This window comes from Pipistrellus kuhlii, unplaced genomic scaffold, assembly GCF_014108245.1.
Source record: "Pipistrellus kuhlii isolate mPipKuh1 unplaced genomic scaffold, mPipKuh1.p scaffold_m20_p_2, whole genome shotgun sequence".
In the NCBI taxonomy this organism is placed as follows: Eukaryota; Metazoa; Chordata; class Mammalia; order Chiroptera; family Vespertilionidae; genus Pipistrellus; species Pipistrellus kuhlii.
The window spans coordinates 180427278-180449975 of NW_023425515.1; the positions used below are offsets into that span (position 1 = coordinate 180427278).

A 22698-nucleotide genomic window follows, 5' to 3' on the forward strand; every position below is an offset into this window, starting at 1 on the left:
TGCTTCCAGATAAATGGTTGTCTTACTGTTAACGATTTCTAAGAAAAATAGAGATCATTCTCTTTGCCAACTATTCCCAAATGTTTCTTTCTAGAGCAGATTTTCAACTGGTGTGCCAAGAATTTTTAAAACACACAATACCTATTAGAGGTACCGACTTCCTTTTCCCTTAGATTGTCAAATAAAAAATGACAACAGCCAACACAATAGTCACTAGATGTGAATCAAAAGTATACCTATTTTTGCCACGGCCAATATGGCTCAGTGGTAGAGCACTGGCCTGGGCACTAAAGGATTGCGGGTTTGATTCCTCATCAAGAGCACATATCTGGGTTGCAGCTTCATTCTCAGCTCAGGTCCATGTGTGAGAGGCAACCAGTTGATGTGTCACTCTCACATTGATGTCTCTCTCCCTCTAAAAGTCAATGGAGCTGAAACTGGTTTGGGTCAGTGGATAGAGCGTCGGCCTGCAGACTGAAAGGTCCCAGGTTCGATTCCGGTCAAGGGCATGTACCTTGGTTGTGGGCACATCCCCAGTAGGGGGTGTACAAGAGGCAGCTGATTGATGACTCTCTCTCATCGATGTTTCTATTTCTCTGTCCCTCTCTCTTCCTCTCTGTAAAAAAAAATCAATAAAATATATTTAAAAATATATATATTAAAAAATATATTAAAAGTCAATGGAAAAAATACTATGTTAAGGATTAACGAAAAGTATACCTATTTAAAAAATATATATATTTTATTGGTTTTTTTACAGAGAAGGGAGAGAGATAGCTAGAAACGTTGACGAGAAACATCGACCAGCTGCCTCTTGCACACCCCCTACTGGGCATGTGCCCGCAACCAATGTACATGCCCTTGACTGGAATCGAACCTGGGACCTTTCAGTCCACAGACCGACGCTCTACCACTGAGCCAAACCGGTTTCAGCAAGTATACCTATTTTTGATCAGCATAAAACATTTTTTGGTATCCTGCAGAATTTTAGTATTAGTTTGTGTGTCATGAGATGAGAAAAGTTGAAAATCACTCTTCTAGAGTATTAATCAATTTCTTTGGAGGACTCTTTTTTTTCTTTTTAAAGTGTCCTGACTGGGAATTGAACCAGTGACTTCTTGGTTCCCGGGTCAATGCTCAAGCGCTGAGCCACACCCGCCAGGCCATCAGTTTCTTTGGCTATTTAAACTCACTTTATTTCAAGAAGCTAACATGCTTTTAATGCCTAAAACTTCCTCTTGCAGGTGAAATCTCAGCTTTCTTAAATTTAAACTTACACCGTGGAAAGTAAAGTAAAATGTGCAGAAATGACAGGTCCAGGATGCTACCTTTTAGAGGTGAGCGCACACCAAGGGAGAGTTGCAAGATCAGGAACCACACCCCCAGAGGGTCAAACTTTTAAATAGTTTGAAAACAACAAAAAGCCTCACAAACGTCTTACCAAGATTTAATGTACATTTATTCTTAACACGTGGAACATATAGTATAAAGATTTCATACTGAATAAATGATATTCATTAAGCCAAAAAAGGAAAAAAGGAGGAATTTACATCAAGTTTTAGCTACATTGTTTGAAATACAAATATGCAGATTTTATCACTGAAAAAATCTCAATTGTGTTTCTTCATCAGGAACTTCAACTGAACCTAGAACTTTTTCACACCTCGATTAGAAAGAAAACAAAACAAAACAAAAACCCAGAAAAAATAAACTATAAGTTGATTGGCTGCTGAGACAGCAAGGACTTTTTACAGAGACCTGTACAGCATCGCGCCAAGAGGGGCGATGTCTGGCAAGAGATTAAATAGCTGTGTCTCGCTTTGTGCAGGTCACCAACTTGTTAACTCGTCATACTATAAAGGGGTAGCCGGGTGGGGGACCAAACTGTGGGGACCCAAGGGTATGTGCAATGTACAACGTCATATATATACACACGTGGCAGCACAGTGGCTGCAGCTAAAGGTTAAAACCAGTTCTAAGAGGTGATCTCAGGGTTATTCATACAATCAAGGAGGAGAGAAAGAGGTCAGGGTGTTGTAGGTTCACACATGATACTTTGGGGGAAAAGCCTTTTTTTTTTTTTCTCCTCAACGTTTAACTAAAAACATTTTTAAAAACTACAGCTTGCTGCTGACCCAGCGGTTTTTTCTCTTGTTTCCATGTGAGACATTATTATTACAGTATGTTTACAGTATCAGGTGTACAGTACAGTACATGAAAGGGTCTACACTCTACTGCACAGGCCTCTCCAGTGAACAGGGTCTGTCCACAACTTCGAACTTCTCGGCTTCTGCAAGATTGTGAATGTACAACAATAAACCACACACAGTTCAGCAGTCACCTTTTTGTCCTTCAGAGGGTTTTTTTTGTATTTTTTTTCCTTTTTTTTTTTTTTTTTTTTTACCATTAAAAACAGTTATGAAATGTGGCATCCCGTTGATGCAAGGACCGGGAAAGCCATTTTTATTTTATTTTTTTTCCCCAAACTCACTGTAAACAACAGTAACTTTGGTTAAAATAAAAAAGTCTTCTATGTAGGCAGAGCTTTGTCTTTTCAAATAGGGTAGGGTCCTGAGGGAGTGAGGACAAGGAACAGAAAGGTGGAAAGGTGAGGGAACTGGGAAGAAAGAGAAATAGGAGACTTTTTTTCCCAAGGGAGAAGCTGGACAGCACAGGGCAAACTGGATTCTGAGGTGGTTTTGCATAAATAAAGGGCAACAGTCAGTTTCTAAGTTCTCCACACACGCACACGCACACAGGGAGGGAGGTGTCCCACGGCTGTCATGACTGGCCAATCAAAAACAGTACATCACAAATGACTTGTGAAACCAATGAGTTCATCAATGGGGAGACCGAGATGTCCAACAGCCGTGACTCATACAGCGTGAACTCTGAGTGGTTCTCGTCCACCTTGGCCAGGGCCAGCAGCGCCCGGGCAGCCCGCCGCATCATGTCCACACTCGTTGGCTCGAAGGGGGGGTTCTGCATGTGGAGCAGGCTCACCTGGCTCTGCTGGAACTGCGTGGCCGCAAGGCTGTCCTCCAGGAAGCCCAGGAGGTTGCCGATGCTGCCCTTCTGCACGGCGATGGCACGGGCTGCCAGGCTGTCTCCCTGCGCCAGGTTGGCCAGCAGTACCACGGCCATCTCCCGGCACACCGGGTTCTTTCGGTCACTGAGGAAGCGCACCATGGTGCTGTACAACTTCTCCAGGCGGCTGAAGGGGGGCGTGGCCAGGATCAGGTCCACATTGTTGTCCTGGATGCTGAGTTTGCTGAGCGTTTCCAAGACCAGTCTCTGGGGGGAGAGGACGGCATTGGGGCCCAGGGTGGAGAAGGGGTCCTGGGCTTCAGCTGAGGGGCAGACTGCCCAGTGTAGGAGTCCATCCAGGACAGGCAGGCAAATGCTCTCAGGGTACGGGGAGAGGTCCAACTGCCCCGAGATGTTGGCTAGTGTGACCAAGGTGTTTTCCCGGAGCATCTCCAAGCAGTCCCACCACCACTCCACTTTGTTGCAGCTCACCCCTTGGTCCTGCTCCTCCTCCTTCTCATAAGTTAGTGGTGCCTGCTTCCGTTCTGGATGCTTATGATGTAGAAGGATCAGCTTGCCCAGGATCAGCAGCAGCCCTGGGTGTTTGGACATCTCAAAGTCATTACCTGGCACAAATGACAGGCTTCGGATGGTATTTGAGACACAGACGCAGCGCTTGGCTAGGGAATCCTGCCAGTCCAGAAGGGTACACAGTGGGGTCTCGTCTTTACTGTGGGGTTCATCCTCCAGAATCTTGATGTTCCGGTGGCTCTGTGCTGGGCTGATGCCAAACGGAAACTTGCTGCTCTCCTTGGGAGCCTCTGCACTTTTAGCTCCCTCCTCAGTCAACGTGCTAGATCGGGTGGACAACATGTCATCCATAGTGGCTGTGATCCGTTTTTCTGGAGGGCCATCAGGTGGGGGGCCCTTCTGTTCTGTTGTCCCTGACGTGCCCTCTGCTGCTGTGACATGCTTCCGGGCGACTGGTAGGCAGGGCACATGAGGCCGGGTCGGCAGCAGCTCTGTCTTGCTCTCAAAGTGGGTCTGGATATGCTCCGTGGTGTCCCCCCCACCAATCCGCCAGTGTAGCAGGCCACTGTCAAACTCCTGCACACGCCCAAGCTTATCTGAGCAGTCCACCACAAACGGGTCATTCTTCTGCACGATCTTTACTGGAAGCTTGTCAAACTTACTAATAAATTTCTCCTCACTATTCTCTGAGGCTGCCTTGTCTTTGCTTGAAAAGGCCATCTCCTCATCATTTTCAACTACTTCCTCCTCTTCTTTCTCTTCTAGATTAGGACCTAGAAAGTCTTCCTCATCCTCCCCCTCCACAGGGGCTGGACTAGACACCTTGCTGCATCTCCCAGGGTCCAGTAGTGTTCTCTGCCCTGGGTCACCCACCTCATATTCCTTTAAAATGCCAAAGATCTCAATCAGGCAACGTCGGAAATATTCCACAAGGAGCTCTAGCAACCCCGGGAGCTAAAAGAGAAAGAGCAGGAAATAAATTAAGGGAGAAAACGGGAGCCCAAATCCAGGCATGGTGAAATGACCCTCTCGACATGAGTAGAGAGAGGGAATGCAGTTTGGACCGATGTTCATCTGCTCTCTTCTCTCCAAGCTCCCCAACATTCTAGGAGGCTGGACTCCATGGATCAGGAACATAATGAGTAGGATGAAGCTTTGGTTCACAAACATTGCTCCAAGCTGGTACTAGGGGGACCCAAATTCCAGCTTGGATCCTGTATCGGCAGGCCATTTAACTCTAGAGCAGTGTTTCCCAAAGTGTGGTACGCGTACCCCCAGGGGTACGGGAAGAGTTTGGTGGGGGTACGCGTTGCACCGGAGTTTGGTGGGGATATGCACTGCACCGTGCTTAGCTGCGCCTAATTCTATGTTCTCATGAGTACGAGGGGTAGTAAGCATTACGAAAATTATAGAAGGGTACACATATGTCAAAAGTTTGGGAAACACTGCTCTAGAGGAAAATACTAATTTCCATTCAGATCAATTTCTGGTTGAATGGTATAGCAGAATGGAAAAAAATAAGGACTTCAGAATTAGAAAGACGAGGTCTGAATTCTGGCTTTTCCAGGAACTAGCTCTGTGGCTTAACTTTCTAAGCTATAGTTTTTCCATCTTTCCAGAAATTCCTAAATTTTACAGGATTGTTCCAAGGTCTAAATGGAATATATCAAATGCCCGGAATATGGAAATTGCTCAATCAATATTCTTTTACTTTCTCATGGGAGGCAAAATTATTCAACAGACATAAAGTCAGGTTTTAGAATCAGAAAGACTTGGTTAACAGCTGTGTGAACCTAGGCAAAGTCAGTCTATGAGCCTATATACTGAATGGCCAGATTATGATGATCTCTGAACACATAATAATCTGGCCACTCAATGTGTGTGTGTGTGTGTGTGTGTGTGTGTGTGTGTGTGTGTGTATTAGAGGCCCGGTACATGAATTCGTGCATGGGTGGGGTCCGGCCAGCCTTGCCAGGGGGAGGGGACATGGGCAGTTGGCAGGCCTCCTTGCTGGTCAAACTCCTGGTTGAGTGGACAATTTGCATATTAGCCTTTCATTATGTAGGATATACAGTGAGTGGCCAGATTATTATGCATTCAGAGATCATAATAATCTGGCCACTTGGTGTATACTATCTCTAAGTGGCCACATCTGCCTCAGAAGACTGTTGTATGACATGAAAGAATATGAAGAGCCTGTCACAAAGTGGTGGCACAAGGAACAGTAACCATTTTTTTTTGGAACAGTAACTATTAATAACACTCCCCCTTAGTCAGCTCCTTGATAGATAGGACGGTTGGTAGTACTAAGAAAGATCAAAAGAACGAGTTACTGGGAAAACTCAAGATGCATGTCCTGTGGAGAAAGGGCCTGGAGAATCACCTCTGCAAGATCATCACTAACCTCCGCTGCTCCCTGGCCCCCAGCACTTCCCGTTCTACACCTTAGGGTAGGGGTGTCGAACTCAATCAGAGAAGGGGCCAAAATCTAAAATCCAGCCTAAATCGCGGGCCGAATGGTTTACTGAACAGTCATAAACTGTCATTGTGATGGAAACGCAGCGGAGTGCAGTGATGACAGCGCGGTGCGGGCCACATTGCAAGGCCTGGCGGGACGAATTTGGCCCGCGGGCCTTGTGTTTGACACATGTGCCTTAGGGAAACGGGATCAACAAAGATCTCTTCTATTCAGAGTGGGTGAAATTAAAAAAGGGAAAAAACCCCCACTATTCTGTTCACTGATGAAAATCACAGGTTCTTCTTGGTAGTCTAGAAAACGTGGGTGTTCTCGCTGACATCAACAGAATCTGCATTTCTAACCGATACCAAAGAGTTCTCTCAAATTCTCTTCCAATCCCGATACCTCACACAAATTATTATTGTTCTCAGTATTCTGAGCCAATGGCCAGTGGCAACGTATTGGCAAGGAAGATGTCAGAGAGGGAGCAAGATAGAGGCGACCATATTAGCTGGGGATAGCTTAATTCCTTGTGCCACTTAGCATCATTGGCTTCCAGAAGATCCCAGGCCCTCCCAAACTTCCCACCTTCCCCAGGCACTTGTACTCACCTGACTGAGGTTGAAGGTCATGATGCTGTTGTCATCATACAGCAGGATGTTAATGGTGTCTAATGCCCATGTGCTCTCTGCCAGCAGCCCAGACTTGAGGGACATCATTACCCGCCATGCTTCTGGAGTTCCTAAAACAAAACCTCCATGTCATCCATCCACCAAGCCTAGGGTGGTGGGAGGTGGTCAACCCGAGTGCTGGCCCATCAGTCAGGCTACTATGAAGGTAACAAATGGAGGCAGTTTCTAACTGAAACATGACCCACATCTGCTCCTCTTGGCTTCTAGGCCCTCTTAGGACATCGCCGTATAGCAATTCCTTTAAGTAAAAGCCAAAATTAGATGATTTCTCCCTTACTCGAATTTCTTTGGTTCTGTCTTAGTCAACACAACCAGATTTAACCTCATCCAGAATATCAGTACAGAGAACAAAGGACAACATGGAAAGGGGCAGATTACACAACCCAATCAGAGGTTTCCTTACCAATATCTTTCATGGTGAGTCGCCTCCTCTGCTTCAAAACAGGCTGCGTGGCCTCAACAGAGCCAGGTGGGAAGGTGATGTCCCGCCGAATCATGGGGGGCTGCACAGGGGCAGGTGCTATGTGAGAGGCAGGTACGGGCGGCCCTGCCTTCTGCATCTTCATCCCAGAGTGCAGGAATGGAGACTTGCTAGGAGAGGTGCGGTTCTCCATGGGCCGGGGCAGGGGAGCAGGGCTGGATACCTGAGGAATGTGATTCTGCATGCTCGGCGGGGGCTGGTAGTTGGAAGGAGGGGGCCTTGTCATGGGGGGCACAGGAGCAGAGGGGCCATATGGAGGCTGGCGTGTGCCATGGGAAGGCCATGAGCCTTCATGGTTGGCCCTCTGATCCGTATGCAGCATTTCATCTGTTCGGTTCACACCATGATAGGCAGGGCCCTGGGGGGCAGAGCCCGTGCTCTGCCTGTTGGCGTAATTGTAGGTCATGTCATTACGCCCTTGCCACATGGTGCTTTGCTGAGCAACCTCAGCAGACGCCTGTATGGGGCCACCCATCATTTGTGGCGGCATGTTCTGCTGGGCACTGGAGCCAGGGGGTGCTGAGACACGGTCTCGGCCAAACTGGAATGGAAACTGGTTCTGGGGGCCACTTGCTGGCCGGCGCTCAGTAGCAGCGGTGGCAGTGGTAGGATACGTATTGCCATACTGGTTGTACACATCTTGCTGAGGGGAAGGCTGGGCAGCTTGTTGTTGGCTGGCGGGCTGGGGCTGGGCTGGGGGCAACTGCTGCTGCTGGGGCTGACCCTGCCCAGTGCTGTATGGCACACTGTACATCTCCCCTTCGTGCCGCTTGGCAGTAGGGCCATATGTGCTCTCCATCGGCCGCTTGTAATTCTAAAACAGGAACAATCAGAAGGGAAGTTAATACTTTGCACTCAAGAACCACAGCTGCCAAGATGGCTGGTGATACCAGACACTGGACTTGCTTCTGCCCCTTGAGAAGACACAGACTCCAAGAGAACAAAGGAATAATGTTTACAAATTATCTCTGAAAGCAAGAATCATTTTCTATCCCCTTCTGGCTCTCCCTTGCTGTAAGTAGAAAAATTTAAAAAAGTTCAAAAATCAAAATAAGGCCTATTTCTAGTCCCCATTAGAGAACTAGAAACTGGACTGGACTCCAAAGAGAGAAGAGATTGTGGACTCGGCTCCTTGGGCAGAGCTGGCTGTTTGGGTGGGAGAAGACCACTAAAGTGTCCAGAGAGCTTAGACTTTCCATCTTACTGTTCTAACAGGCTCTGTGTCAGCCCACCTGAACCCTCCTCACCTGCTGCTGCTGCTGATACATTGTGGTCTGCTGGCTGGGGAAGGGGCTGCCGGAAGGGGTGCCTTGCGTGGAGAACTGATTGCCATAGGAATCATGTCTGCAGAGAGAGAGAAACGGGATCAGTGTAGGAAACGGCAAAGAAAGAGGCACGGGGCACTGAGACCAGGCTTCACTCACCGTTGCTGCTGTTGCTGCTGCTGTTGGGGGTAGCGGCTAGGAGAATACATCCCCGAGTCTGGGTTGGAAGGCATGAGATTCGGCTGCGGGGCTCCAGTGCTCCCCATGTTTCCCTCAGGTCCTATTCCAGGCTCCGTCCTAAATAAAAGTAAAGAAGCATGGTAAATCCACTATAGCTGTGGGGTTCTGGGGTGAGACAGGAGTGGGGGGTCATGCTTACCTCACTCTGTCATAAGGACCTCCATAAGGATAGTGCTGTCGTGGTCCCATTGCCACATTTGCCAGCCCAGGGCCGGCAGCTCGGCTGTAGGGGTCCCCCATCCCGCCGTTGGGGCCCTGCCCTGAGGACATGAAGGGATCGCTCCCTGGAGCTGGGTGTAGAAAGGCAGGCAGTGAGCAAATTGGTAGGTGAGCAAGCCTAGCAATCTACACTTTGTTTGCCCCAAAGACCAATGCCCTCTTCAGAACTCAAGGTTGTTCCTTTTGTTTTCCTGACAGTTTCAAAACAGAGATTTAAAGAGGCCTTATTCAGTAGAGAACACGTACTTGTTAAGGGATAAGAAGGTGAGACCAGGAGAGGAAGACAAGGAGGCGGGGATAAAGAGGGATAGTTAGGTTTAAAAATGCCTTATCTCAAGAGGATGGCTTGACCAGAACCCTGAACTACTTCTCTCAAGCTATCACCCCCTTCCCTGGCTCTGTCCTCAAAAGTACAAGGCCAACAGCAACGGTCACCTTTCCTCATGCTGCCATAAGGATCCTTATTTGGCTCATAGGACATGCGACCCATCATGTCAGAGGTATTCATACTGGGCTGGTACCCAGGGTTTGGAGTCATGGAATTCCGTTTCTGGAATGTGGGGTCACTTCCATCAGGAAAAGCATCCTGGATCCCGACTGAATTGCTCCTGCTCCAGAACAAGAAAAGTCAATTAAATTCCAAATAAAGCAATTCCTTTGATAACACAGGACACGTGGAAGTCACTGGCTGGACAGCAGTCACCTGGCTGCATAGGAGCTCATGGACTTCTGCCTGGGGTTCCCCAAGCCACCTGCCCTGCTATGGCCTTACCTCATGCCTGGCAAGGGAGGGATCTGACTGTGTGGTGTAGATGCTGGAGTTGGTGGCTTCAAGTCTCCCCCTTCTGCCATGGAACTGCTGGTTGACTGAGGTGTCTGTGGCCCCTGCATAGACCCTGATCCAGCTGTGAACAGAGATGAAGGGTGAGCAGGAAAGTGTTTAACTCTCACAGAAACATACACCCTGGGATCTCTTCAGAAAACATTGTTATAAGGCTAAAGCTAGTTCTTTAAAGCCTAAATCACCTTTCTCCACTGGGAATCTCAAGGCTAGGTCAGGGAATTTGAGGGCTCTATCGTGGTACTTGCTGTTTCACATTTGGAGAATAGGAGTAGTGTGGTGAGACCAGTACCATGGAGTTGCCCCTTAATCTCTGCCAGCTTCCCTGACTACTTTACTTCCCTCCAAGGACAGGGTCTCACCATGTAATGCTGTGGATAAGCTCCCAAAGCCCCTGGAATCATGGGTAAGGAGACCCTAACCAGCAGTGCACATTAGGAGCCCAGGAGCTCCTATTCTGAAGCATCTAGCAGTCACCACTCAGGTTAAATGTTCCTCTAAGCTGAAGAGCGCAGAATCACCAGTAATTAATGTTTCCATTAGTTACCATTCCCAGAAGCAGATATCCCACTGCTTGGGTCTCTCCAGCTGATGAGTCATCTCAGGCACTCATTACACCCTCGGAGGTCAACACCAGAGCACATGTGTTTACAGCAATCTTCTAGGAGTCCTGCCCTTCCCATGCTTGCCCAGGGCCCAGACTCCTCTCAGAAAGGAGGACTGGCAGAGGCACTCCCATCAGAGTTCCATTCATATCCTCTCCCCACCACTTCCTTCCCATTCATTACCATCTCAGCTCTTCGGGGAATTCAGGGCTCCAGTCTGAGCTGCATTCTAAGGCACTGACATCAATGGGCCAAAGCTCCCAGATGGTCTTGCCTCACTGCTATTGTCAGTTTTCCCCACTCCTCTGATATCCCTCCCACTCTCTAGTTTACAAACATTTGGCAAGACGCCAGGTACACAACGGAAATTAAAACTTAAGGGTTGCTGCAGACTACTTCCCAAGGGAGTCGCCACAGCCTGCTCGTTAGTCTGCCAACTTATTACGTTCTGTGTGATAGGGCAGGGCAGAGCAGAGCACACATCTCTGGTGGCAGGTGTTGGTGAACAAGGAGACTGGACACTTGAACACCACCCTTGAAGTGTGAGCCTTGGTGGAGCTCACCCAACCCCTACCTGGAGAGGGAGGCTGGATCTTGGGCTGGGACTTCTTGGAATCAGCAGCTGCAAAGATGTCTGGGGGAGGGTCTTCTCCACGTTCAATCTTACACTCAAAGGCATAGAGACACTGGATGTACTGCTTTTTCAAGGAGCTGGCAGCACTGCTTGAGGTGCCAACATTGAGGTTGGTTGCAAGTTCTCGCCATTTTTTGTTCTTGTTGACCTGCACAAGCAACCAGAAAAGCCAGGGTACATCTTCCTGCCCACAATCGCAACCCCCACCAGACTACCAGGTACCCATCTCTTGTGGAATCACAATTCTCAGTTAACCACAAAAGTTATTAACTCCACTTGGTGGACAATCCACAATAAACATTGAATTCGTGCTGGCTTTCCTCTACTCTCAGTAGGCTCTATCCCACAGGTCACTGCAACTATCAGGGCAAATTCCACATTACTATTAGAGAACAGAATTAAGAAGGTATGGTCTGTACACGTGTACTGCTGAAAAGTATGTGCAATCACCATCAAATTCAAATCCTATTTTCAATGTACCAATAAAAATGAACATTTTATAAAATGGGGATGTGGTAATCAACATCACCCTGCTCGACTTACTTTGTCAAACTGGAGGTCCCCCCACCCCCCTTACCAGTGTGAGGCTCCTTGCAAATTTGACATTCCTGTGCCTCTCTATTCCCTGCATCTCAGTGAGTGTAACTAGAAGCCCCTTTCCCTCACCAGTCACTGTCCTGACTACCCAGATCTCGGGGCCCTGTGACTTCCTTTGTGCCTTTCCAGAAGCCAGCCTAGTCCTTCCTCCTTTCTTCAGTTCTAGGACACACCATTCTCAACCCCTTTAGTTACCCTTGCTGCTCTAGCCAGGCAGGTCTCCTTCAGGTATTCTACTAGAGACCCGATGCATGAAATTCGTGTAAGAGCACGCCTTCCTTCCCCTGGCTCCCGGGACCAGGCTTCCCTCGCAGCCCCGGCTTCGTCCAGAATGATGTCCAGTCTAATTAGCATATTACGCTTTTATTATCATAGATGCGTATTTGCCTGTCAGGGTCGGGGAACACTGGCTTTCCTGTCTCAATCCACAAAGGAAATTCAGTATGTTGTGATACCTGTTGACCTGGTACTAATGATACCAGAGAGAAGAGTGATAAGGAAGCAAAGAGAAGAACCACCTAGATGGAGGGAAGGTGACCAGGAAGACTTTCTAGAGAAGGTAACGACTGAGCTGAGCTGAGCTTTGAAGGTTGGAGATGGTTTTGGGAGGGTACATCCCAGACTTCTCTCTCCAGACCACCTGGGCCAGTCAACAGGAATAGCTCCTCCCTCCACCTAAACCCTATAACAAATCTTTCAGAAAAGCTCAGAACTTAACTTTTGCCTTTCTGGAGCCTTCACAAACTAACTTCTAATAGCACTTTCTCCTCTACACTGTCTTTAGAGTTCAATTACAACATAGCATCCAAAAGGTTGGCATCCTTTTGTAAACTAACACAGGCCTAGGCTCTGGGATTCTCTCTGTACTAACTCATCTTAAGTTCAGACACCCTCACAATTAAAAGTATGCCAAACCTAACCCAATATTCCCTTTCTTTATAGGCAGGAGAGGCCTGTGTATGAGAACTAGCATCAAGGAGAACGGCAGGAATAAGTGCAGGGTCTCTTCAGAAGCCTCTGTGGCTTTGCTTCCCACGCCACTTATGTGGCGGTGCACACGTGTCTTGTTTTGTTTTGTTTTCCTTTGTGGGGGAGGGAAATTAAGCCTGAAGGGAGAAGGAATTCATAACTGACTGTTGGTTGGCTTCATTCCAATCACTTTCTTTTCTGCTGGTGACAGCTGTTTTCCTCTTCTGATTTAGAAAGTTTGGAATATATCCCTCCCAGCCAAAACTCCCTTGAGCTCAGCCACAAACTCAGGACCAACAGCAGGCTCCTGGTCTGATGACTACAGAACACACTTTGTAAAGTTTGCAAGCCATAGTGTGCCGTCAGCATTGCCTCACCTATTTGCCTCTTGAGCTGAGAGTAAAACAAAGCTGTAAGTATCAGGGCAGAGGCAAGGCTCATGGCGGTATTCAGTTCAGATGTTTGTAGCAGAGATGAATTCATTCACTTGCCACCCATGCAGAGTAATTAAACACAATTTTCCACCTACTTCCCCCTTCACAAACAATTTCTATTAAATAGCTCCTGAAATCTCATCTTTACTGCAAAGTTTCCTGGGAAGGGTCAGCAACTATTCTGGCTGCCCCTGTGCCATCTTGCAGACCATTTATGTGGCAGAAATCTTGCAGAAAGCTTTATTACTTCTAGCCTTAGACAGCCTAGCAGGATACGCTGTCACTATTTTACAAATAAGAAATGTTAGAGCTAGTGGTTATGAACCCTTATTGAGGTCACATATAAATGGCTAAGACAGGTTTTAAAACCAGGTCTCTCTCTGAATTTTGCTCTTGTCTACTATGCTAGACTGTCTCCCATGGAATCAGAATTGCCCACAGACTTTCCCCATCTTTGTAACCTAGTGGGACCCCAGACACAAAGTAAATGTAATGCCAATACTTCATCCTATCCAGGGAAGTCTCAGCCTTTTGGAAGCCTTATTTTCTAAAAGCCCTTGCTCCCAGGTCTGTCAGTATGTGACTCAGAGAGCAGGAGAGGGAAAGCCACTGAGTATCTTGAGAGAGGCCTGTTGAAACCACAGGGAAGCCAAGTCCTAGACACTCACCTGAGTCAATCCACCAATCTCCTTCACAGACACATACAGGCGATAGAGGTCCAGAGGTTTCCTACCCACAGCAGGCAGATTTGTCATGCCCATGGCCTTCTCCTCCGTGAAGGCCAGATAACGGTCCACCCACATCTTCCTCTCAGGCTCACCACCCAGCTCATACAACTTGGTGATCTTCTCATTGGTTGTAGTAGAAGAACTGGATTTCTGGAAGGGACAGGTCAAGATTCTTAGGAACTGGTTAGATTCAAAGACTATGCTAAGGGTCTTAGAAGTTCCTTAATTAGGGCAGTAATAAAGCTTTTTATTCTGGGTAAAAAAGCTATTTATTAATAGTAATAAAGCTATTTATTTTTATACTATCACCTGCCCTGCCTTTATAAAGCTGAAAGGCCAAAAGATAGGTAGGTAAACCTTTTTCCTATTAAGGAAGGAAATACTGACTATATACACTGAGTGGCCAGATTATTATAATCTCTGAATGCATAATAATCTGGCCACTCAGTGTATATCCTATATAATAAAAGGCTAATATGCAAATTGTCCAATCAGGAGTTTGACCAGCAAGGAGGCCGGCCAACTGCCCATGTCCCCTTCCCCTGGCAAGGCTGGCCGGACCCCACCCATGCACGAATTCATGTACCAGGCCTCTAATACACACACACACACACACACACACACACACACACACACACACACTCTTGATTGGCCAAATTATTATGCGTTCAGAGATCATAATAATCTGGCCACTCAGTGTATATTACACATTAGGTGCTGTGTTAGATGCCTTTACATATTAGGCATTATAAATTATCTTCCTCTTAAAAGATAAAAAAGCAGACACAAGGAGGCCACGTCTACGATCTCATAGCTTTTAAGTAGTGGGGCTGAGTGTTAAATCCTTGTACATCTGACATCAATATCACTACCACTACCCACACTACTTAATCAGGACCTGCACATACTCTTTTTAAATAAATCCTCACCTAAGGATGTTTTTAAAAAAATTTATTGATTTTTTACAGAGAGGAAGAGAGAGGGATAGAGAGTTAGAAACATCAATGAGAGAGAAACATTGATCAGCTGCCTCCCGCACACTCCCCTTTGGGGATGTGCCCGCAACCAAAGTACATGCCCTTGACTGAAATTGAACCCAGGACCTTTAAGGTCCGCAGACCGACGCTCTATCCACTGAGCCAAATTGGTTTGGCCACCTTAGGATGTTTTTATTGATTTTCATAGAGAGAGAAGAAGGGAGAGGGGAAGGGCGGGAGGGGGGGAGGGGGGAGAGAGAGAGAGAGACACACACACACACACACACACACACACACACACAGACATTGATCAGCTGCCTCCTGTATGCACCCTGACTGGGGATTGAACCCACAACCATTTTGGTGTACAGGATGATGATCCAACCAATTGAGCCCTGGCAGGGGCTAGACACACTTTTATAGAGTGTTTCAGAGAAATCAAGAAATTCAAATCATGATCTTGAGACAATGGGGTGGACTAAAATGAAAAACTTTATCTACTCTCAAGAAAGGGACTCTCAAATGCTTGAAAGGCTTTGGATGGTATCCTGTCCAAGACAGGATGGCTAATAGGGTCTGGGAGCCAGAGGTGAAAGTCCACAGAAAGTGGCTCCTATGATATTTAATTTCCCCTACTTTATAAAATAGGGAAGATGAAGTATGATGTAGGGCAGAAATGTTTCAAATGACTCAAACACTGAACAGTCCCCAGGTTGCCACATAGCCCAACAGCCAGCACACTCAGTAGCAGCCTACAGGGAGGCCAAGGACCAAACTCCACCTGCCTCATTTTCCATTTTAAAGAATACTAGAGGCCCAATGCACAAAATTTGTGCAGGGGTGGGATCCCTAGGCCTGGCTGGCGATCAGGGCTGATTTGTGGGGTGACCCACTGGCACCCACCTTGGCTGCCTGCTCACTGGCTCCACCCTTTGCTGCCACTGCAGCTGCCAGGTGTTGGGGGCAACCAGCAGGATGATGACAGTGGTGGTGGGTGTGGGGGGGTCGGCTGGCACCCGCCTAGACTGGCCTGGGGCCTGCGGGCAATTCCTGCATTAAGAATCTGCCCATGGTGGTCAGTGCGTGCCATAACAACCTGTCAGTCAATTTGCACACTAGCCTTTTATTATATGGGACTAGTGACCCAGTGCACGAAATTTGTGCACATTAAAAGAGGATTAATTAGAGAAAATAATTTAGTACTGCTATTTGCCTTTTCTCTATAATAGAAGTATCAGAGATGAAAGAAAATTAGTAAAATGTATATGAAAACCTTCATCCTGTCAGAGTCTGGGGCACACCATGGGACCCAGAGTCAAGTCCCTGCTCACTCACATGCGCCTCAAAATTGTGTGAGACCCAGACCTGTGCTCCCCTCGCCACCCATTGGGCTAGATCCAGACCCAGTCAGTCCCACCCTTGTCAAACCCTGCTGGGCAGGAGGTGTAGCCTCAGGTCCCCTGGCCTGGTGCCAGGAGAATGGGTGTGGCCTGAGGTCCCCCAGCCCAGACTGGGGCAGGGGCGTGGCTTGAGGTCCTCCATCAAGCCTTGCCAGGTGGGGGGCATGGCCTGAGGTCCTCCCGTCAAGTCCCATCAGGCGGGGGGCGGGGCGCAACCTCAGGTCCCCGTCAAGCCCTGCTGGGCAGGGGCATGGCCTGAGCTCTCCCGACCCAGCACTGGGGGTGCACCTTGAGGTCCTGTCAAGCCCCGCAGGGTATGGGAGCGTGGCTTGAGGTCCCTGGCCTGGCACTGGGGTGGGGGATCAGTCTTAGGTCCACTAGCCCAGCACCAGGACAGGAAGTGCACCTTGAGGACCCCCATCAAGCTAGGTGAGGGGTGTGGTCTGAGGTCCCCTGTCAAGCCCCATATTGGGGGGGGGGGGGGGCGCGTGTGCGCGTAACCTCAGGTCCCTGCTGATTGCTCGTTAAGGCTCCTTATGGGAACTTGGCCTCAGCTGTGGGTGCAACCATCTTTGTGATAGAGTGATGGTCATTTAGCATATTCCCTCTTTATTAGGTAGGACGGGACACCAACCATTCCTGCTGTTCTTAGTATGGTCCAGGAAGAGAAGAGCAACTTGTTGCCCACGTTATATACCATCTAACTATGCACAAGGACAGGGGGCATAGTTTCATAGAGAATTCTACACTGCAGACCTGGCATCTACACTAATAAAAGAGAAACATGCATACTGACTGTACCTCAGATATGCCCACAAGCCAAGCCCACCAGCCAATCAGGAGCAAGTATGCAAATTAACCCAACCAAGATGGCTACAGCCACAGAGTGAGTAGGAGGCTTTGGTCTCCCTGGCAATGCTCTGGCCAGCCCTGGCCTCCGATCAAGCCTACAAAGTTTCAATTATAGCAGATAAATAAATCCCAGACACCAGGGCCTCCACTTGGATTGCCCGGGGGGCACAGCTGGCCTACAAACCACCACAGGCCCCTCGCCTAGGCTGCCCCACGCCCTAAAGAAACCCCCAACCTGATCCAGGACAACCTTCAGGGCAAACCAGCCAGCCGCCACCCGTGCACCAGGCCTCTCTCCTATCTAATAAAAGAGTAATATGCAAATTGACTATCACTCCAACACACAACATGGCTGCCTCCATGTGGACACAAGATGACTACCACAAGATGGCCAGCAGGGGAGGGCAGTTGGGAGAGAACAGGCCTGCAAGGGAGGGCAGGTAGGGGTGATCAGGACAGAGGGGAGGGAAGTTGGGAGGGACCAGGCCTGCAAGGAAGGGCAGTTGGGGGCATGATCAAACCTGCAGGGGAAGACAGTTAGGGGTGACCAGGCTGGCAGAGGAGGGCAGTTGGGGGCAACTGGGCCTGCAGGGAAGGGCAGTAGGGCCCAGGCCTGCAGGAGAGGGCAATTAGGGGCAATCAGGCCGGCAAGGGAGCAGTTAGGCATCAATCAGGCTGGCAGGGGAGTGGTTAGGGAGTGATCAGGCTGGCAGGCAGAAGCAGTTAAAGGCAATCAGGAAGGCAGGGAGGAGAGCAGTTGGGAGCCAGCAGTCCTGGATTGTGAAAGGGATCCCAGATTGGAGAGGGTGCAGGGTAGGCTGAGGGACACACACCCTGTGCATAAATTTCGTGCACCGGGCCTCTAGTTTCCTCTATATTAGGCAGCTGTGAAATCATTATGTTTTTTATATCAGAAACCCATACACTAACTCAAACCTAATTCAATGAGCTACTACCCTGGATTCTTCATAAGAAGGAGAAACAACCTTATATGAGACTATCTATTTGGTGTCATAAAAGGCTAAAGTCTAATCACCCTTTTTTTTTTTTCTTTCCTTCCTATCATTGGAAAGGATGGACAGAAAATTGAGAAGAGTCAAGATATAAATCATTACTTTAGATTTGGATTCTGTCTTGGGTGTCCCATCAGCCTTGTTGTTCATTTTGGTGGCTGGAGTTAACTTGACATCCCCAAGGCCCATCATCTCTGGGCTGGCTGCCATCCCTACAAAAATGAAAAATATTCTTTCTTTAATAGGCTTGTGACACGAAGATCACTCTGGAAGAAATCCCTGGGCTGAGCAATGACTAGGACTTACCTGCTGAATTGTTGGCCATGGTTCCCCCCATTGGATATGGAGGTCCCTGAGGGTTGATCATGCCAGCCATACTATTAATCCCTTGTCCATATGGAGGTCCGGTTCCCATTATACCCCCTTGGTTCATATTGGGATAGCCTGGTGGCCTGAGAAAGAAGATGAGAAGAGAGACAGAGAGAGAGACCAGAGTTACAAACACTAATCTTTCAGATTTGGACTTGAGCTACATAGGGTTGTGTGAGTCAAGATCATCTATTATAGTTAAGCTAACAAAGAAAAAGTGTATGAGTCCCCCAAACCACAATCATGCACTATCTGACTTAGATATTTTTATCTTCCTCCTCCCACAAAAGCTTCTAAGAGGGCTCAAGCCCCAAATGGGAAACCATAGCTCAATTTTAAAGGAAACACTCCTTGAAGAATGAAATCCTACCCTGTCACTTAAATACTACCAGCCTCTAAGGCACCTTCAAAGTCAAGCGTGTTTCCATTTAAAGAGCCCTGTCTATGCCAAAAGGCCTATATTGCTCAATTTTACCACTCTCTGTCACAATAAACCTCAACCAAACTGGAGCCCTTAGCAGCAAAGCACCTGGCAGAAGGGGGAAGGCTTGGCATTTTTCCTTGATGGGTCTACTACAAACTTTGTGCTGTCATCATTCTGAAGTACTAATTAAAACCCACCTCTTTACAGTTACAGTCAATCACCCTATTCTACCTTGACTCATTAATATCCTATTAAGACTAATCACTTTAAGAACTATAGGCACCAATAATGGAGTACAAGGACAGTGCCTTAAAAAATGGAGGAATCAGCCAGGCTGGTGTGGCTCAGTGGTTGAGTGTTGACCTATAACCTAGGAGGCCATGGTTTGGTTCCTGTTCAGGGCACATGCCCGAGTTGCAGGCTCAATCCCCAATAGGGAGTATGCAGGAGGCAGCCGATCAATGATTCTCTCTCATCATTGATGTTTCTATCTCCCTCTCCCTGAAACCAATAAAAATATATTAAAAACAACAACAAAAGAAAAACAAAGAGAAATCATATTCACTGAAGCCCATGGCCAAGGAAGAAAAGATGAATCTTCAAGTCATTAAACAAGATCACATGAGCCGTTTGCACTTTAGCACCAGAGTCAACTGCACAGGACCACACAAACTTAAGAAAAATGTCAAATCACAACCCTACTATCCTTTATTTCTCACACCACACATTTAAGTCATATGTATTATTTTGGAAACTAAGAAACTACACTGACAGAAGAAATGAAGAAACTCTGATGAAATTTGTGAAATTTGATACCAACTTATGATATTTAAGAATCAGAACTTTTGGTGTGTTTTTCACTATAAGAAAGGCTAGTTTTTAAAGAGCTCTTAATAAAATGCATATTTACCATAATGACATGATTTATTTTTATTTATTTATTTTACATTTTTAAATTAAATTATCATCTGTGTACATATTTTAACATTGCCCCCCACTTCCCATACATACCCTCCCTCCCCAGTGTTTTGTGTCCATTGGTTGTACTTATATGCATGTATACAAGTCCTTTGGTTGATCTATTATCTCCCCCAGATCTCCCTACCCTACCTGCTGTAATTTGACAGTCTGCTTGTTGCTTTACTATCTCTATATCTATCTTTTGGTTCATCAGTTTATAGTGTTCTTTATTATCCATAAATGAGTGACATAATTTAGGTCCAGAAGTATCTGAATGATTCTATAATTTATTTCCTTACACTGACACCCTCCCTTCACTTCCTAGGCCTTACCTGTTTTGGATAGAGTTGGCAGCAACATGCATGGCGACAGCAGTTTCTTGAGTTTTCCGGTTCATGCCCCCTGGTGGGGGACACATCCCTGACCCAACCTGAGGTGGCATATTGGCCATGTTAGGGCCATAAGGCCGGTTGCCCATGGAGGCATGACTCATTCTCCCTGGAGGGAGTGTGCCATAAGGTGGGATACCAGGCTGCCCATGCATCTGACCTCCAGCACCCATAGGGTTCATGCTTCCAGCCATGCCTGCACTGGGGTAGTTAGCATTGGGCAAGGCATTATAGTTTGGTTGCCTGGGGTAGCCTCCTGTGAGAAGAAGGAGGAAAAAAGACACAAAGACTTGATTAGTGACTCATTAGCAACTCACTAATGCTCAAACTCTAAAATTCCAAAGATGAAAAACATTAAGAATCATTTGAGACTTGGTCTGGAAAGAGCCCATTAAAAAAAGGTTAAGGGGAGGGCAGAAGGACATAAAGATGGGCCTCAGTTGTCCCCTCATCTTAAAGACAGCACAGAGCAAGACTAACTAGCTGGCAAGGCTGGCTTTGCTGCTATCCAGGTTCAACAACTCCAGAAATTGTTTCCTTTCTACATTCTTACCTTCTTTCCCATGCTATATGAAAGACATTCAATCTTTAGTCTGTCTAGGATTGATTTTTAAGAAAGATCCATTCTATTAGGACTAATATACTAAAAAAAGTATAATAATGGATAATTACCATTTACTGATTGTCTGTATTCAGTTGTGAGCTAAACACTTTATCTCCATTCAAGGATTTTCCCATGGTAACAGTCCTGCCCTACTTTAGGACCTAGCTTTGGTGAATTAAAGGCAAACAACAATTCTACTCTTTACACCCTGGACAGCAGCATATCAGACAAGGACCTGTTTTCTCGTCTCATCTCTATGTACTCCTAACTGGGTAGTATACTCACCTTGTGGGCCATACTGACTCCCCTGGGGACCATAGCTCCCCATGGAGTTCTGCTGGTAGGAGCCCATGCCAGTGTGCATCTGTCCTCCAGAAGGCTGACGCGGAGATAAGGCCGAGCCGGGCTGGGGGGAACTGTACTGAGGCATCTGGGGGTTCCTCTGCATGTAACCTATTTGTGGGTAGTGCCCATATATATTAGTTGTTACCTCAATATAATAGGAACAAATGCTCTCCCTTATCGGACTTTATCATCTCCATTTTATTTAGCAACTAATTGAATGTCATCTCTACCTTATTAGCTATATAACTGTGTGCTATTTTAGGTATCCTTCAAAATGACATAGCCATTAACCAGATCACACCAACTCTTTCTACTAAATGAGGGGTTGAAAAAACAAATAGCAAATAGAGAAAAACTAAAATGGTGCAGGATTTAAAGAGTAAAGATTCAATGCTGAGTTTTAGCATTTGCTGACCAAATTGGGCACAATGTATGTAAGGGGGAATACATCAAAACACAAACACTGAGAAACATGAGAAACAAAGTATGATGGTGGGAGAACACAGTTCTGGAGTAACTACATGGCTAAGCCCACTCTTAACTTCACAACTGTTGCAATTGTCCTACACTTCATGGCCATAGAGTTCTCTAAAAGCTATTTTGCACAGGATAATTAATACATTGCAGATAGATCACAAGAATTCTCGCTTCATATTACACAATGTTTTACAAAGTATCGTACTTTAAAAAGATATTAGCTTGTAAGAACATGTAATAAGTAACTTCAACATGCAATGGGTATTTAATTTTAAAGCATGCCTTTAACATTTATGTAAAACGTTTTTTGGTACTCATTCAATAGAAACTTATCTGGTTACTGGGTAAAGCTACCAATAAAACTACTGGTCCGCAATGTATTAAGTTTCAGCCTTAACCTCTCCTCACACCTACCCCATCACTCCCAAGCCCAGGCTCTTACCTCGATCTTGGGCAATGCTTGATTGGTTCATGGAAGGATGCATGATGCTGTCCGATTGGCCACTGGGTGGCCGAGGTGGCATCTGGTTGCCTGCTCCAGATAGAGAAAATAAGCCAATCATGGCTAAGCCTGGAATTCTAGCTAGGTGGTCAATTCAGAGCTGGAAATGGCTCCTGAGAAGATCAAACACCTCCCAGTATTACATACACACAGAGTTCCAACAAAGGGGCTCCCATCTCCCTTTTTCAAATGCTGAAGAGAAACTTTGCAGACATCACCAGAGATTCTTTTTTGCCAGTGAAGGCTGGGGCTCCTTGATATTGTTGGAAGTCCCCCTCTCCCCCAAACCCAGCACTTGAGGATACCTGGCACTGAAGCAGGCGAGAGTGGTCCTGAGCGAGATTGAGCAACACTGGCGGGAGAGCCAACAGGGGACGGGGATGGGCCTCGGATGCCAGGCAGGTGCGGGGAGGTATGAGGAGAAAAAGGAGACTGAGCTGGGTTACTCTGCTCTCCTTGGCTGCTGGAAATCCCTGATGTGCTCACTCCAGGGCTCAGAGCTCCTTCTGTCCCCATGGGGAGATCATCTATTGAACCAGACAGATCCTGAAACATACCACAATATCTCAATTAGCAATATTAGGCAGAAAGACTCTTCTTTCAACAATTCTACTTCATGATTAACATTTCCCTTAAACAACCAAGGGCAAGCACACCATACATTA

The 22698-nt window shown here is 47.0% G+C and overlaps 1 protein-coding gene across 5 annotated transcripts in view; it reads right to left on the minus strand.

Moving 5' to 3' along the window:
- Positions 1 to 1431: 1431 nt before the first annotated feature.
- Positions 1432 to 22698, minus strand: part of ARID1A (AT-rich interaction domain 1A) — a 79070-nt gene continuing 57803 nt past the window's right edge. The window contains exons 5-20 of one of the 5 annotated variants that reach the window (XM_036444725.2): positions 22339 to 22579; positions 21974 to 22063; positions 20995 to 21162; positions 20049 to 20361; positions 18270 to 18415; positions 18066 to 18175; positions 13662 to 13871; positions 10934 to 11141; positions 9686 to 9818; positions 9349 to 9524; positions 8834 to 8984; positions 8614 to 8751; positions 8437 to 8533; positions 7112 to 8003; positions 6628 to 6758; positions 1432 to 4512 (exon numbers count right to left, since the gene is read on the minus strand). In XM_036444725.2, the coding sequence (XP_036300618.1) occupies positions 2782 to 4512; positions 6628 to 6758; positions 7112 to 8003; positions 8437 to 8533; positions 8614 to 8751; positions 8834 to 8984; positions 9349 to 9524; positions 9686 to 9818; positions 10934 to 11141; positions 13662 to 13871; positions 18066 to 18175; positions 18270 to 18415; positions 20049 to 20361; positions 20995 to 21162; positions 21974 to 22063; positions 22339 to 22579 (4935 nt within the window). In that variant the 3' untranslated portion in view covers positions 1432 to 2781. Of the gene's footprint in view, positions 4513 to 6627; positions 6759 to 7111; positions 8004 to 8436; positions 8534 to 8613; positions 8752 to 8833; positions 8985 to 9348; positions 9525 to 9685; positions 9819 to 10933; positions 11142 to 13661; positions 13872 to 18065; positions 18176 to 18269; positions 18416 to 20048; positions 20362 to 20994; positions 21163 to 21973; positions 22067 to 22338; positions 22580 to 22698 lie in introns of all 5 variants that reach the window. The other 4 variants (XM_036444723.2, XM_036444724.2, XM_036444726.2 and 1 more) reach the window with 4 other exon arrangements.